General features: G+C 45.6%; 1 protein-coding gene across 1 annotated transcript; it reads left to right on the forward strand.

Annotated features, from left to right (window-relative positions):
* Nucleotides 1–9750: 9750 nt before the first annotated feature.
* LOC135392848 (uncharacterized) lies at nt 9751–11263 on the forward strand. Its single transcript, XM_064623538.1, has 2 exons — nt 9751–10107; nt 10603–11263. Exons 1-2 carry the CDS (start codon nt 9833–9835, stop codon nt 11168–11170), a joined length of 843 nt encoding a protein of 280 aa, XP_064479608.1. The 5' UTR covers nt 9751–9832; the 3' UTR covers nt 11171–11263.
* The last annotated feature ends 1604 nt before the right edge of the window (nt 11264–12867 follow it).

Raw genomic sequence — 12867 nt, forward strand, 5'->3', positions numbered from 1 at the left:
TTGTTAATATGATCGCTAAAACAATGTACAAAGAGCGCGTTTGGCAAGTTATTGAAGAGGCAGGAGTACGTATTCTCGTGAAGGCGATCGTTGTACTTTTGTCAGTGTTCGGTCGTCGATTGTGGTTGCGTATAATAACTGCACCTCCATGGACCATCGTTTGTTTATCGTTTGTTGTGCGGCCTGTGTGGTGAATTGCAACGATCAAGATAGCCTTTCGATCGCTGGGGCATGTCAGCAGCGTGTTTTTACGCTTTCAAGCCTGGTGTCATGTGCGTAGCGTGTGTGCAGGCGCATCATCATGGTAGGCTGCCTGTAAGTAAACAGCAATGCCATTGATGCAAGGGCGGCCATATCCTGCATCGGACTCCCACACGCATAACTTTCATAGTGTTATGGTTTCAAGAAATTGACGTAGTACTTTACAAGGTGTCACAAATCTGCAACGCATTAAAGCATCGCTTCGCTGGCTGCGTTTGTTCTGGCGCACGACGGAAAACGAACGGTGCAGTCCTGTTTACATCCGCGTCCTCTTTGTGTGTGTGCTAGCGCTGTTTTTGTTGTGTTACCCAGAGTGCCCCTGCCTGTGAGTTGTGTGGAAGTTGCCAGTGTCGTGACCTCCTGTCGTTCTATCAGTGCGGTGCTATGGTTAATTGTGACCTCCTTTATCTCTGCATATAACATTCCTGTACAAATTATCAAGCACTGAATTGATTTATTCTGTTCAGCTAACAAAGGCTGGCTGTGCTGTGACTGTCACTTGCTGGAACTTAATATAATGGGAATGTACACACTTGGCCTACAGTCATATATTGAGCGCACTTGACGTCACAGATGCCATATCTGCAAGAATAAAAGGGCACACTTTAGTGTCGTTACAATAGATTCGAGCCATTCAGAATTTGTTGTTTATTGAGACCACATACACAAAACACAAACAATCTTCTATTTGCTGTTAAAATGGATAAAATATCTCGCACAGAAGGTTTTATTTGTCTCAATAATGGTGTTTCAAGGGTGGAGCAAACATACAATAGACAAAGGCAAACACATACAACAACAGCTGCAAAATCAGCTACAAGCCAATCCATACAGCTATTTGCATTGTGCTTGCTTGTTCAGAGTCATATATTATCGAGGAAACACTTTTACATACCTGGTCAGGGACTTATGTATTTTTCTGCGCTCATTCTTTATGAGCTCCTCTCTTGACTTCATACTGGCATTGTAAACAACCTCACTTCCATTATCATTGCACCATTACATGCCAAACAATCGCCACCACCAATGCCTAAAAACTCCCCACAGCTTATGCCAGCTGAGGCTTTCAATTTAGGCTTTTTGTTCAGGAAGAATTTCTATGGTGATGCAGTTGCAGTTACCACTTCCCTTTGACACAGATAGCTGAACTTTGACAGTAAAATCACACGAGAGGCCCGTGTGACCTCTGCTTCTCCTTTGGCAAGGCTGCTCTGAGAACTGCCACTGTCCAATTGTGCAAATTAAGGTATTGCACGATTACATCAGCAGCTCTATAGATGGGTTGCACCTGCCCTAAAGAAAGAGGGAAAAGAAGCACGCGTATAGGCGGAGTGCGCCGGCCCTAAAGAAAGAGGGAAAAAGCACTGGGAAAGCTATGGTGTGACGTCACGTGCAAGCCATGTATACAGTGTTCTTGAGAATTTTCTTTTTTAGCTTTTAAGTCATGCTATAGTTCTCTGACTGTTCCCAGTTTTCTACACTGTCCTGTATTGCAGACAACCTGAAATACAGATGGTAAAGCTGTGAAAAATTTGTGCATTTTTGCAAATTATGCATTTGTGCACTGCGTAGTTACGCAGCTATAAACAGCACAACTGTGTGCTGAGAGATTGTGCTATTTCTTGAGAAACAACACCGTGGAATATCAAAGCAAACAGCAGCCGATCATTGTCTGCTAGCTTTCTGTATTGATATGTATTGGACAGTAAGTGGAAGGTTGCAATGGACAAATGAATGCAATGCAAATAAGCTCATATAAAGAAAAGAATGAAACTTGAAATCAGATGCATCTTATCTACAATGTGCTGCTATTACTTTTTAGGAAATACAGGATTGTGTATCTTTCTTCCACATTTTCTGTTATCTTTTGAGACACTGTGGCAGTTGTAACTTTGCAAAAGCAGACATATTCATTCAGCTATATCAGCACAAAGCTATACAACCAGACAGTATATTAGTTGTGTGAACGCGGTGTACTGCATCATCAAGGATAAAGTCTGGGAGCAGAAATGTGGGACATTGCTTAATATGCAGAAAAATAACATAGATGTTTTTGCATAGCTGACCACCTAACTTCAATAGCCAGTGATGAACATGCGATGTCTTCAGCTGGTGTATTCTGGAAATTAATAGGTGACGTATGGTGAGGGGGGATGGTTGCAAGTTAACAGCACCCAACAGCAACAACAGTTTCACAGATTTTGGGCAAACACATCTATGTTGGCACACATGAAGGGCATATAGTTATTTCAATACACTTATTGAACTTTATGTACCCATATGGGTGCATTACAAAAAAAAGTGGGAGGGGGCAGGGTTACAAAAAGAAACAGAGGAAGAGGTAGTGCGAAACTCTTCTTTAGAAGAAAGGAAAAATTCCGCACACACAACCACAATATTCCTGAAGCAATGGTTTCTACTCTAACAATGACATGTTTTTCATGCATTTAAGCAGGGTTAGTCACGTTCCAGCCACATATCTGTACGACAATTAGTTTTCTTCACGTATTGCATTAAAGAACTGCGTTCCTGAAACAAACTAAATAAGAAGGTGTATCATATGTCACAGGCATTTTGTGCCGGTTATGCAGTAAAACTAGTATGCTTGAGGCGCTACATATCCTCCTGGTGATGATGTGAAGGAAGGAAGCTTCAATCTTTCCAAATGTAAATGAGTGCCATGGTGGCTTGCATTGTAACAGCATCTAGGCACTCTTTCCTGTGGGCTTTCGAGTGACAGATTCATGCACATTAGAATCATTTGTAATGATGCTGATAACAACACTCTTAATCACATGAGAATTTTGTGACGGTAGTATGCCCATATTGCGTTCATCCTTCATTCACTGGTGTGCATTTAGGGGTGGGGTGTGAGTCAAGGCAGAGGTGAGCTAGTACGAAATGGGAGTATACCCGTTCCTATCAGGTAATATACAGGACATGTCAAAAAGGAAGAACCGTGGGCACTTAGCACGTACCTGTACTGGTGTAAGGGGAACGAAGTTGCAACATAATTGAAAGTACAGTGAAGTGAAGTGTATATTAGAAGTGGCCATTGGTTTGGTTCATGCAGTATTACTACACTGCTATTCAGAACACATTGAAGACAGACACAACAGGACGAAATTACAGGCATTTGGGCATTCATGATAAACAGAGGCATGGTTGCAATGTGTATGTGAACGCAGATGTATAGAAGAAATCTTGTGACCTGATTACACAGGGACGTGTTTTTCTATTCTTAAGATTTGCCTTGCAGCATATGAGACTACACAACAAGTGCACAGATCACACCAGTGTAAAGCTGGAGTGTCGTTGACATCCGTGTCGCCACCATGTCATGACATCAATGTCATGACAGCTGTCAACAATGCATAGCATGTGAGATTTGCCAGGAAATCTTGCAAAAAATGAGCATGCCTGTGTTCTCAGATCTCATGATCTGTTATACATCTGCAGTCACATCATAATGATACCCACGATTTAGCACAGACGATACAAATGTCAATCTGCCACGTGGTGACTGTCCTCAGCATAGCTGCGTTTCAGACAGATCGATGTACTTGTGCGCTGCAGTACAAGGTGGAAAAACAGCATTACCAATAACAACAGGACCCTGTGATCCACATATATTTCAAGGTACTGGTAATTTTGTTACTGGTTCTCTTTGCACCGGCTCAGACACACCCTACATGTCCTTCCATCACAGTTCCCTTTTTCATGATCTCTATTTGTTCGTTATGTGTAACAGACAGCATTTACGGTATTCAATCACTCTTTATGTCCAATGTACAGCAGTAATTTCAACTGTTCCGTGTTGGTACTTCCTGTGCCAGTAAGAGTGTCAGCTAGTGCTTCTGCTTTTCATGCTAAACTGCCCAATAAAATTCCGCTCTGTTGCACTATCAATGCATTGGAGTTGTCTCTCCACGCACAATGTAGTAAATATTTCTTTTTTCCATAGCATTTGGCATGGGACACACATCTGTACTCCACAACTAATAGTTGATATCCTTAATAATAATAATCCTTGTGGAAACGCGTAACAAGTTTTATTGATTTAATGCAAAGAAACAACTCAAAAGCATGAGGTACAGGCACTGCTGTGCCCATAACAGATAATTTGGAAGAAAAGAAACAAAGTGTTGGGCATACACAGTGCTGCTCACACAATGAAGGGGAACACTGTGTGAATCATGGTCATGGGCTTGTATTGGCAGTACTCGCATCCCAGAAATATGCTGCTTTGATAAAGTCTGCAGCCAGGTTTCTTGTGTTTTGTGTCTTGCGGTGGCAGTCTACAAAGCCACATCTACTGTTAGCAGATGATAATTTTGAGCATAAAAGCAAGCAGCTGTCACCTTGAATATTTTCTAATATTACGGTTCATCATCATTGCAGAAATGTTTGTTGTTGGCATATTTGCCCTCCCCTTCTGGTGTGGTGTGCTGGAAGCGGTAGAGCACACATTTTAGCTACACATGTACTTACATGTGCGTCCTTATAAAATTTTGAGACCTTCACTTCTCTGTGGATTTTCTCCTCAACCGGCAAGGTGAAACCTGCTCACAATTTTGCACGCAGCATCTGCACACATCTGACAGTGGTATCGACATCATGACTACATGGGCCGTTTGACACTCTAGTGTTGTGTTTATATGCCCCCGTGAAGGCTCTTATTTGTCCATACAAATTCGTCGACACAAAACACTGCTCACAATATTTCCTTGTATGCCTCTGCGGGATATTTCTACCTGTACTTTTATCGAATAACCAAGTCTGATATCCTAAATACACGCTTTTTTGTCAAAATTTCTCCCAGTCGACAGCAGCACTCTGCATTGAAGCCGATAAGCATAGCCAGATCTCACCAGCACAAAATTGCGCCAAGAAACATGCTCATAGCGATTTCCAAAAAACATTAGTGCTTTTATAATGACAGAACACAATAGTGCTTTCCTATGGGGCTTGCATCTTTCTGGGCAAGCAAATCTAAGGGGATCCAAGGGGATCTAGAGCTTCCTCCATATGGTGCCCTTTCCAGAGTCGGATCTGAAATATTGTACCTTGTTAATGCACTGGGACATCCAACATATAACTCCAGGTACCCTCTCAATGCTACTATTTTGGAATGTCACTCATAGCATTTCAAAGGCGAGCTACGTGCTTGATATTTGTGCCTTTACATGCTGGGTAACATGTACCATACTCCGCTGTATAGTTGTAAGGCACATGGAGGTATAACAGCTCCATGGAACCTCCCCTCCCTCTTGTGACCTCCGTTTAGTTTAGAAGACAAACACGATGGATGCATTTTTAACAGGAAACACTTAACAGTAATCGAGGAACACAAAGCTCGTTCACAAGCACCGGCGATCACTGTAGTGTGCAGCAAGTCGTTAAATGTATCAATCAGAACCAGTAACGGCAGCACAGCACGAACTATTGTTAGTGATGTATAACAGAGGCACTAGGGGCTGTATTAAAAGTAATACGACATCAGCGTCGTTTCTGTTGCTGGAAGTAACAGCTGTTTGTGCACGGCTTCCTGTCAGCTTTGGATCGGAAAGTGACTTGTGTCTAGCTGCCAATGTTGACATCATTAAATTTGACGATGTTGGTCCTAAATTAGGAGAGCGGATTTCAACATTTCACTTCATACCGATCGTGAACTTTTAACTCACTGGCGGGTTTATTACTTCACTTACTTCGCTCACCTGTTCCTCACAACATTCTTTTTGCTTAATTTGCGCAATTTCGACTTGAAAACTATTGAAAACTTGAAAACAGCGTCCAGCAAAAACTATTTTTGGTTTGTTTCTCGAAAGGCTCATTCACAGCTGCTCCGCGGTAGACCGGCTTTAAACTACCCCCACCCCTAGTTTAAATCAGTCCTATGCAAATACATGGGAGTTAGACCATCGCTAGGCCGCCGGGTTTACGTCGTGTGAACGGCGAACGAAACGAGACGTTGAGGGCAAATATTGATTGGAGTGCAACAACATTCGCCTTACAAACGCTTCTAGTAGCTTTATAAGTCAAAACTTACCTGTATTTTGCCGAAAAATTTCCGGCGAAGCGTAGATTAGGCCTATGCGTTGTGCACACAAACACCATGGAGGCCGCCATGGGCCTCACGGTAGCTGGGTTAGACCAGTGGGGTGGTTGTTCGTGATTGGCGGACGAAGTACTCACGTGATTAACTTAAACCAGACGTCACTAAACCAGTGGCTAAGTGGGACTGGTGAATACGGGCATCCATGTTTGGCGTTGATCTCTTGCAGCATGGAAACACAAAAACATGCTTAGACTCAAACACATATGTTCTGAAATCTTCCTTGTTCTGAACAGCTTATATACTTCCTTGATGCTTATACTTCTCCAAGTCGAGTACGAATGGCTAACAATAGGGCTCTAATCGATTTAACAGATATGGTGTCGGTACAAGGGACTTCTTTGCCCTTCCCGCTCTTTGTGTAGCGTTCTCTATCTTCTAAAATTGACGCTCCATATTGCCAGAAGATTCCCGATTTATGCAATGCACAGTACGCCATAGACTTTAGTTTGCTGTGGTACAAATTAGGGGAAGCAGGTGCATTTGAGCCAGGCTTTCTGCGGCTGCACGTTTTTTTTGCGAGAAAGGGGTGCCCACACGCGCAAAGCTCTTTATTACAACGGTGAGAAATCGCCATGCACAAGCTATATAACGTAAATATTTGAATCTGTAGGCGCCCTCGACGAAGCAATAGTCATGGTTTTTGCATTTTGTGCCACATACAAGCCAGAAAGAAATGCGTGAGACTGAGAGGTGTGATTTAACAACCGCGACATCTCCCCTTACACAAGACGCTCGATATGCCCTATACATATCATCGTCGCCAACTACGGCTTATCCCTTCGTGTAAAATAGAGCAACAAACATCTGGATAACCACCAGCTATGATCACACCGATTCGTCAAGTAACGTACCTTGTAGCGCACAATCGTCGTTCGTAGATTTCACTTGCAACGCTATGCATCGCAGTTGCCATAGCGCTCAATTTTGCCCCGGAAGTTCCTCCTCCTCTCACTGTTCCTCCTCGTCTCTGGAGCCAGCATCACAGCTATTTCCTCTCTGTAAACGTCACTTGGACAAGGCCAAACAGGGATCGGCAGAGAGACGTTGGCGTCTGACCGCAGGGCGGGAGTGATGGGTATATCTGTAGGTCGCGGAGAAGTCTGAGATCGGCTCGTGGAATGCTGTTTCTGGCTAGTGTCGTATGTGTTTGTACAGCCAGGAGCGTAACACCATGTTCCACAGAACATGGTTACGACAGCACTCACACTGGTAAGCGAAAGTCGGCGTATTTACCGACGTCTGTTCACTTATTATGTCGCGGTGCGAACGCGACGACCTCGAAGACAATTACCACCGCTTCGCTCCCATTCGTGTTCATGGCTTACGTCATTCTGGCTTACCTGCAGAGGGAGTGCGAATTTTTAGAACTCGTATATTTAATAAGTAAGCTGTTTTTGGAAGCGAAACTTGTCCAAGCAGACTGTGAAACGTAAGCCGAACATCACCGTATCGGTCTCATCCACACCCTTCTGGATGCGACAATCCCTTTAGAGCTGTTCGCTATCGTTCCTGGATCCTTTCTCTACATTTTTGGTGCCGAAACCTGAGAAGCGCAGCCTCACTCATTAACGGAAGGACTCCAGCAACGGGAAAATGGAACGACTGGGGACGCTTGGAAACGTATCACATGGCTTGCAGACGATGTTAGGGAGTTTTATAGAATAGCATTTTTTCTAAACACAAAAACGTAAACGCCATATCGGACGTAACTGGTTTGTACGCACAGTGCTTATAGAATAGCGTTTTCGCGACATAAAGCTGCTGGCTTGCGTCCATCGCTTGCAAAGCCGTTTCGGCCAGAAGCAAAGACTTCAAGAAAATCAAAAACACGGAAGAATTACTTTTTATAAGCATACTTTGTTGTTCCTAATTGCTTGCCTCCGGGAAGGTTACCATCGGAGTGGAGTTCAACTACGTAGTTCCTACTGAAGGTTTTTTTTTTTGATTGCGTGTTAGCGCCGCGAAGCAACTGTGGCTATGAGTGACGTACAGATGTGGACAGACGGAGAGAGGACAGCAGGAAGGAGTGGGAGACAGGGGGATTAGTATGCGTCCTGGGCCGACTTCAAGGGGAACTGCGCCGACATTCGGCTGGAAAGTCTTCGGAAAGCCCAGGGAAAACCTCAGACAGCACAGCCGGTGGTAGGATTCGAATCCACCACCTTCCAGTCTACAGCACGACCTTGGTTATCACCAACGAGCGGACGCCTTAGCCCACTGGCCATGCCGCTGGTCCTACTGAAGGTGAACGCGTCGGTGGAAACGATATATTGGAATTATTATTCGATTCGTTTTTATTGGAAGCATCGCATTGTTGACTATGTGGGCGGTAGTCACTGTAAGAATCGTAACGAGGACAGTCTCAACAAGGGGCCAGTTTGATGTGTAATGTGTCGTCCACATTCATTGCCCAATTCTTTTCTGTTTACTTTTCTTTTTCAGTTTTTGCTGTTACATATTGCGTTGTGTTTGTTCCAGTACATTCGAAGTTATAAAAGATAATTAATGTTGTATGCACTTGAAAATGCTATACCCGCGTGTCTACATCGGTGTCTCTATCCCAAGGAGTCCGTATCTGCAGCCAGTATTTTCGTGTGCAATGCTCTCCCAACACATGCAAGTGTGTCTTGGGGAGGTCACTCCATAGTTTCACTGCACCAGCTCCCGTGGGTCAGTGGTTAGCGTGCTGGCCATGTCACGTCGAGACTGGGAGGTGTCTGGGGTTTTTCCTGGATTTTCCTCAGACGCTTTCAGACATATGTCGGCCCAGGACGCGCATTCCCCCAGGGCGTCAGTCGTAGCCCACCTCTGTGAGGCGACAACGGCGAGCCCTTTCATTCACCACCTAGTTTCACTGCTGAGGGTGTGAGCGCTACTGGGGCTAACAGAACTACGCGTGGTCGTCAAGGGAAAGAGAACTGTGGTGTTCTGGTAAGCAGTGGTATACACTGCACGTGCTCAGCGTTTCTCACATACGCGTACGGGCCCGGTTTCACCAACGCCGATTAACATTTGAACCGAGATCAACGGCCCCTTAACTTGATTTTAACGCTTAACTGTGCTTAACTAAAGTGAGTTATTGTACTGAATCATTCATCGCGTCACCGACTAATGTTTCCAAAAATAACTGAGTGTTAACTTCAGGTTTTAGCAACGCTTGATCCCGGTTCAAAGTTAACCAGCGTTGGTGAACGTTGGTCAAACCGGGCTTCTATACCCGTTGGGCTATGCGCCACTCTTTTGAAGAAGAAGAAGAAGAAAGTCTGCCAACCTTTGCACGTCACCGCCACCGCCGCAGGTCACGATCCGTGGCCAATTGCCCCGTGCTATGCGCCACTGCGGAGAAAGACGAAGAAGAAGAAGGTCACCGCCCTTAGTGGCTAACGGTCATTGCGCTGGGGTGGAAGAAGAAGATCACTGCCGCACTGTGAGGAGGAAGGAGAAGGAAGAACAATGTTGAACCTTGCCGCGACGCTGCCTTTTCTCCCATTCCTGCTTGTGCAACTGGAAAGTTGGAGTGGAGAGATTCGCTTGTTAGATGCCCGAGCAGACAAACAGTACCACGAGGGATACGCCTTCACCCTATGGAAGCTGCCGTCGGACGTGGAATGTAGAGACCCCAGGCGGCAGGCGGTCGCTGTACGCGTGACCACTTCACCCTTTTGGCCCATGCCACTACGGTTCAAGCAGCTCAAGAGCGGGTTCTACTGCTTCACAGCCATCAAACGGTACGGACAACGCTCGGGGTACACCGCTACAACGTTTGCGGTTTTGCGGGAGCGATTGGATCGTTACACCGTAATAATAATAATGATAATGCTAGTAATGATAATAATAATAATAACAACGCGTTTTTATTACGTGCTTTAGAGCAGCCTCGAGGGCCTTTGTGTGGGCGGGTCGGTCGTGTTCATATGGGGTGAGGCACACCAGTAAGTGCGCATGTGTGGAAGAAGAGAGAAAAGCTGGGTGCGATTGAATAGTCGGACGAATATTGTTTCCGCTTGCTTGCTTTTTGGAGGGTTTTGTACCCAGAGAGCTTTTGTCAGGAGGGCGTGGGCTAAATATTTTTGCTCTGAGCCGTACTAGATCTTTTTAGCTTAGCCCACTTCTCATTGCTCTCTGTGCCCTCGCAGTAACGCATAAGCTTATTCATCGGGACGTCTATAAGGTGACCAGACGTTCCACTCAACCTAACGACTTCTTGCACCTTCTCTGGGCAGAAACTGCTACCGCAAATGCCACAATGTCACCTCCGCGGTCACACAACTTCGGGGAACCAACCCTCCTCCACGTTGCTGCGACGCTCGCGACGTCCACTTCACATGGACTTCGAGCGACAGCGTCTTAGACGTGACAGTCACCACCACACGAGACAGCGTCGCCTGTCGCCTGTTCCTGGTCACCATTTGGCCGGTGCCTCTGTGGTCGGACGTCTGTTACGATCAGCTCAACAAACGTCGCCATATCACACATCAGGCCGCAGCAAACTCGACCACAAGCTTCTTTACGCTGAACAAGAGCGAAGCTTTCTGTGTCACTATCATACCTGGATGTTTTGAATGCCATCTACAATGTCCCGTGCTTGCTACCCAGAAGGTTGCCATCGGAGCGGAGTTCAACTACGTAGTTCCTACTGAAGGTGAACGTGTGGCTCAAAACGATACATTGGAACACATTATTCGATTCGTTTTTGTTGGAAGCATCTTATTGTTGGCTATGTGGACGGCAGTCATTGTAAGAATCGTAACAACTATTACAGTGTCAACAAGGGGCCAGATTGATGTGTAATGTGTCGTCCACGTTCATTGCCCAAATCCTATTTTTGCCTTTCCGTACTTCGTTGTGTTTGTTCCCGGATATTCGAAGTCATAAAAGATAATTTTTAATGTTGTATGCACTTGGAAATGTTGTACCCGCGTATCTGCATCGGCGTCTGCATCCCAAGGAGTCCGTATCTGCAGCCAATAGATGTAAGTATTCTCGTGCATGCGGCTTTCCCAACACATGCAAGTGTGTGTTGGGGAGGTTACTCTAGTTTCACTGCTGAGGGTGTGAGGGCGACTGCCTGCCGCTAACAGAACTACGCGTGTGGGGAGGGTAAAAGGAACTATTCGTATCCGCAGCAAATAGATTTGTTAAGTATTCTCGTGGATACTGCTAGCCGAGTACGCAGTCACACACATGCGTTCGGATAACACGCAGTAATGAACTGCTTTGTGTGTGAATTGTTTGCTGCACTGGCTCTGGCACACCATGTGATACCCCTGTCACACGGGGAAACTGAATGTCATTCCCAACGAACGACATTCGTATGAATGTCATTCGCAAAAGCTAAGCGTAGCTACACGGCAAAGAGAAATGACATTCCGCGCTGATGCTAATGGCGATTCGTGAAATAATTGGACAGCTTCATACGACTGTGCATGCACTCAATTTTTATATACTTTTGCGTGCTTCTGAAAACTGCGTTCAACATCGCGCCTTCGAACCTGCGCTTTGCCTTAGTCCGTACTTTGCATGTCGTACAAGCCAAGCTACAACAAGCTGTCACAACAACTGTCGTACAACAAGCTAAGCCAAGTCGAGTACGCATCTGGACGGAGGAGTCACCAAACAAAATGGCTGATCGCGAGGAGAACGATTTTGCGGCCGGCGATGAACAATGCCGCGCGCAACAGCTGATCTGTCTCGTGATCTGTCCACTGGGTCCGTTCTTTTTCCCCACGCGCGACAGATGATACGTCTGGAACTACAGTGGCTGTAGGCGAAACTCCTGCCAAGATGTCCGCCATAGCGCTGAGCATGGCGTCCGTGTTGACAGCGGACGAGAGTAGTTGGGTAGTATCGTGTGAACATTACTTCACATCTGCTTTCCTCAACTCAGATGTCACCATTTTTACAAAAATTAATGGCTGTAAATTTTTCGGTCGCATTTTTGTCGTTCTGAATGCTTGACGTTGTTGTTTCTCACTGCCTCTCTACTGTCCAGGGTATGCAGTTCGTGCGAGGGGGAAGAGTGAATGAGTTCCTCGCGTGTAATGTCATTCTGCGTACCCGTGTAGCACTGAACAAATGACATTATTAGGAATGCCATTCGTTGGGAATGACATTCAGTTTCCCCGTGTGACAGGGGTATGAGTTGTACTCCGTGGCCGAATGTAACCGTCTTCTGCTCGGCGGCCTGCAACGCAACCACTCACCTTCGGGGCAATGACTGAGGTTTTTGCTGCCGAGAGACGCGGGCCTCTGGCGATTTTCCGCAACGTTATATCGCCGTCGGCAATGGTGTGTCGTAAATACCGCGTTGCAACTTATATTTACGTGTTGGCAATCGGACAACAAAGCAAGTGCGTTGTGAAGTGCGGCTGTGATCTTTGGATGCTGGCCCCCTTTGTTGCTCGATTTGTTTCTACGAATTATCAATGTAAAAGACTGGGTGGCCTAATGTTTTGTTTGGCCTTGTTTCAACTTGTGTTCTTCAAAGC

The sequence above is a fragment of the Ornithodoros turicata genome, chromosome 4 (genome assembly GCF_037126465.1).
Source record: "Ornithodoros turicata isolate Travis chromosome 4, ASM3712646v1, whole genome shotgun sequence".
Lineage (NCBI taxonomy): Eukaryota > Metazoa > Arthropoda > Arachnida > Ixodida > Argasidae > Ornithodoros > Ornithodoros turicata.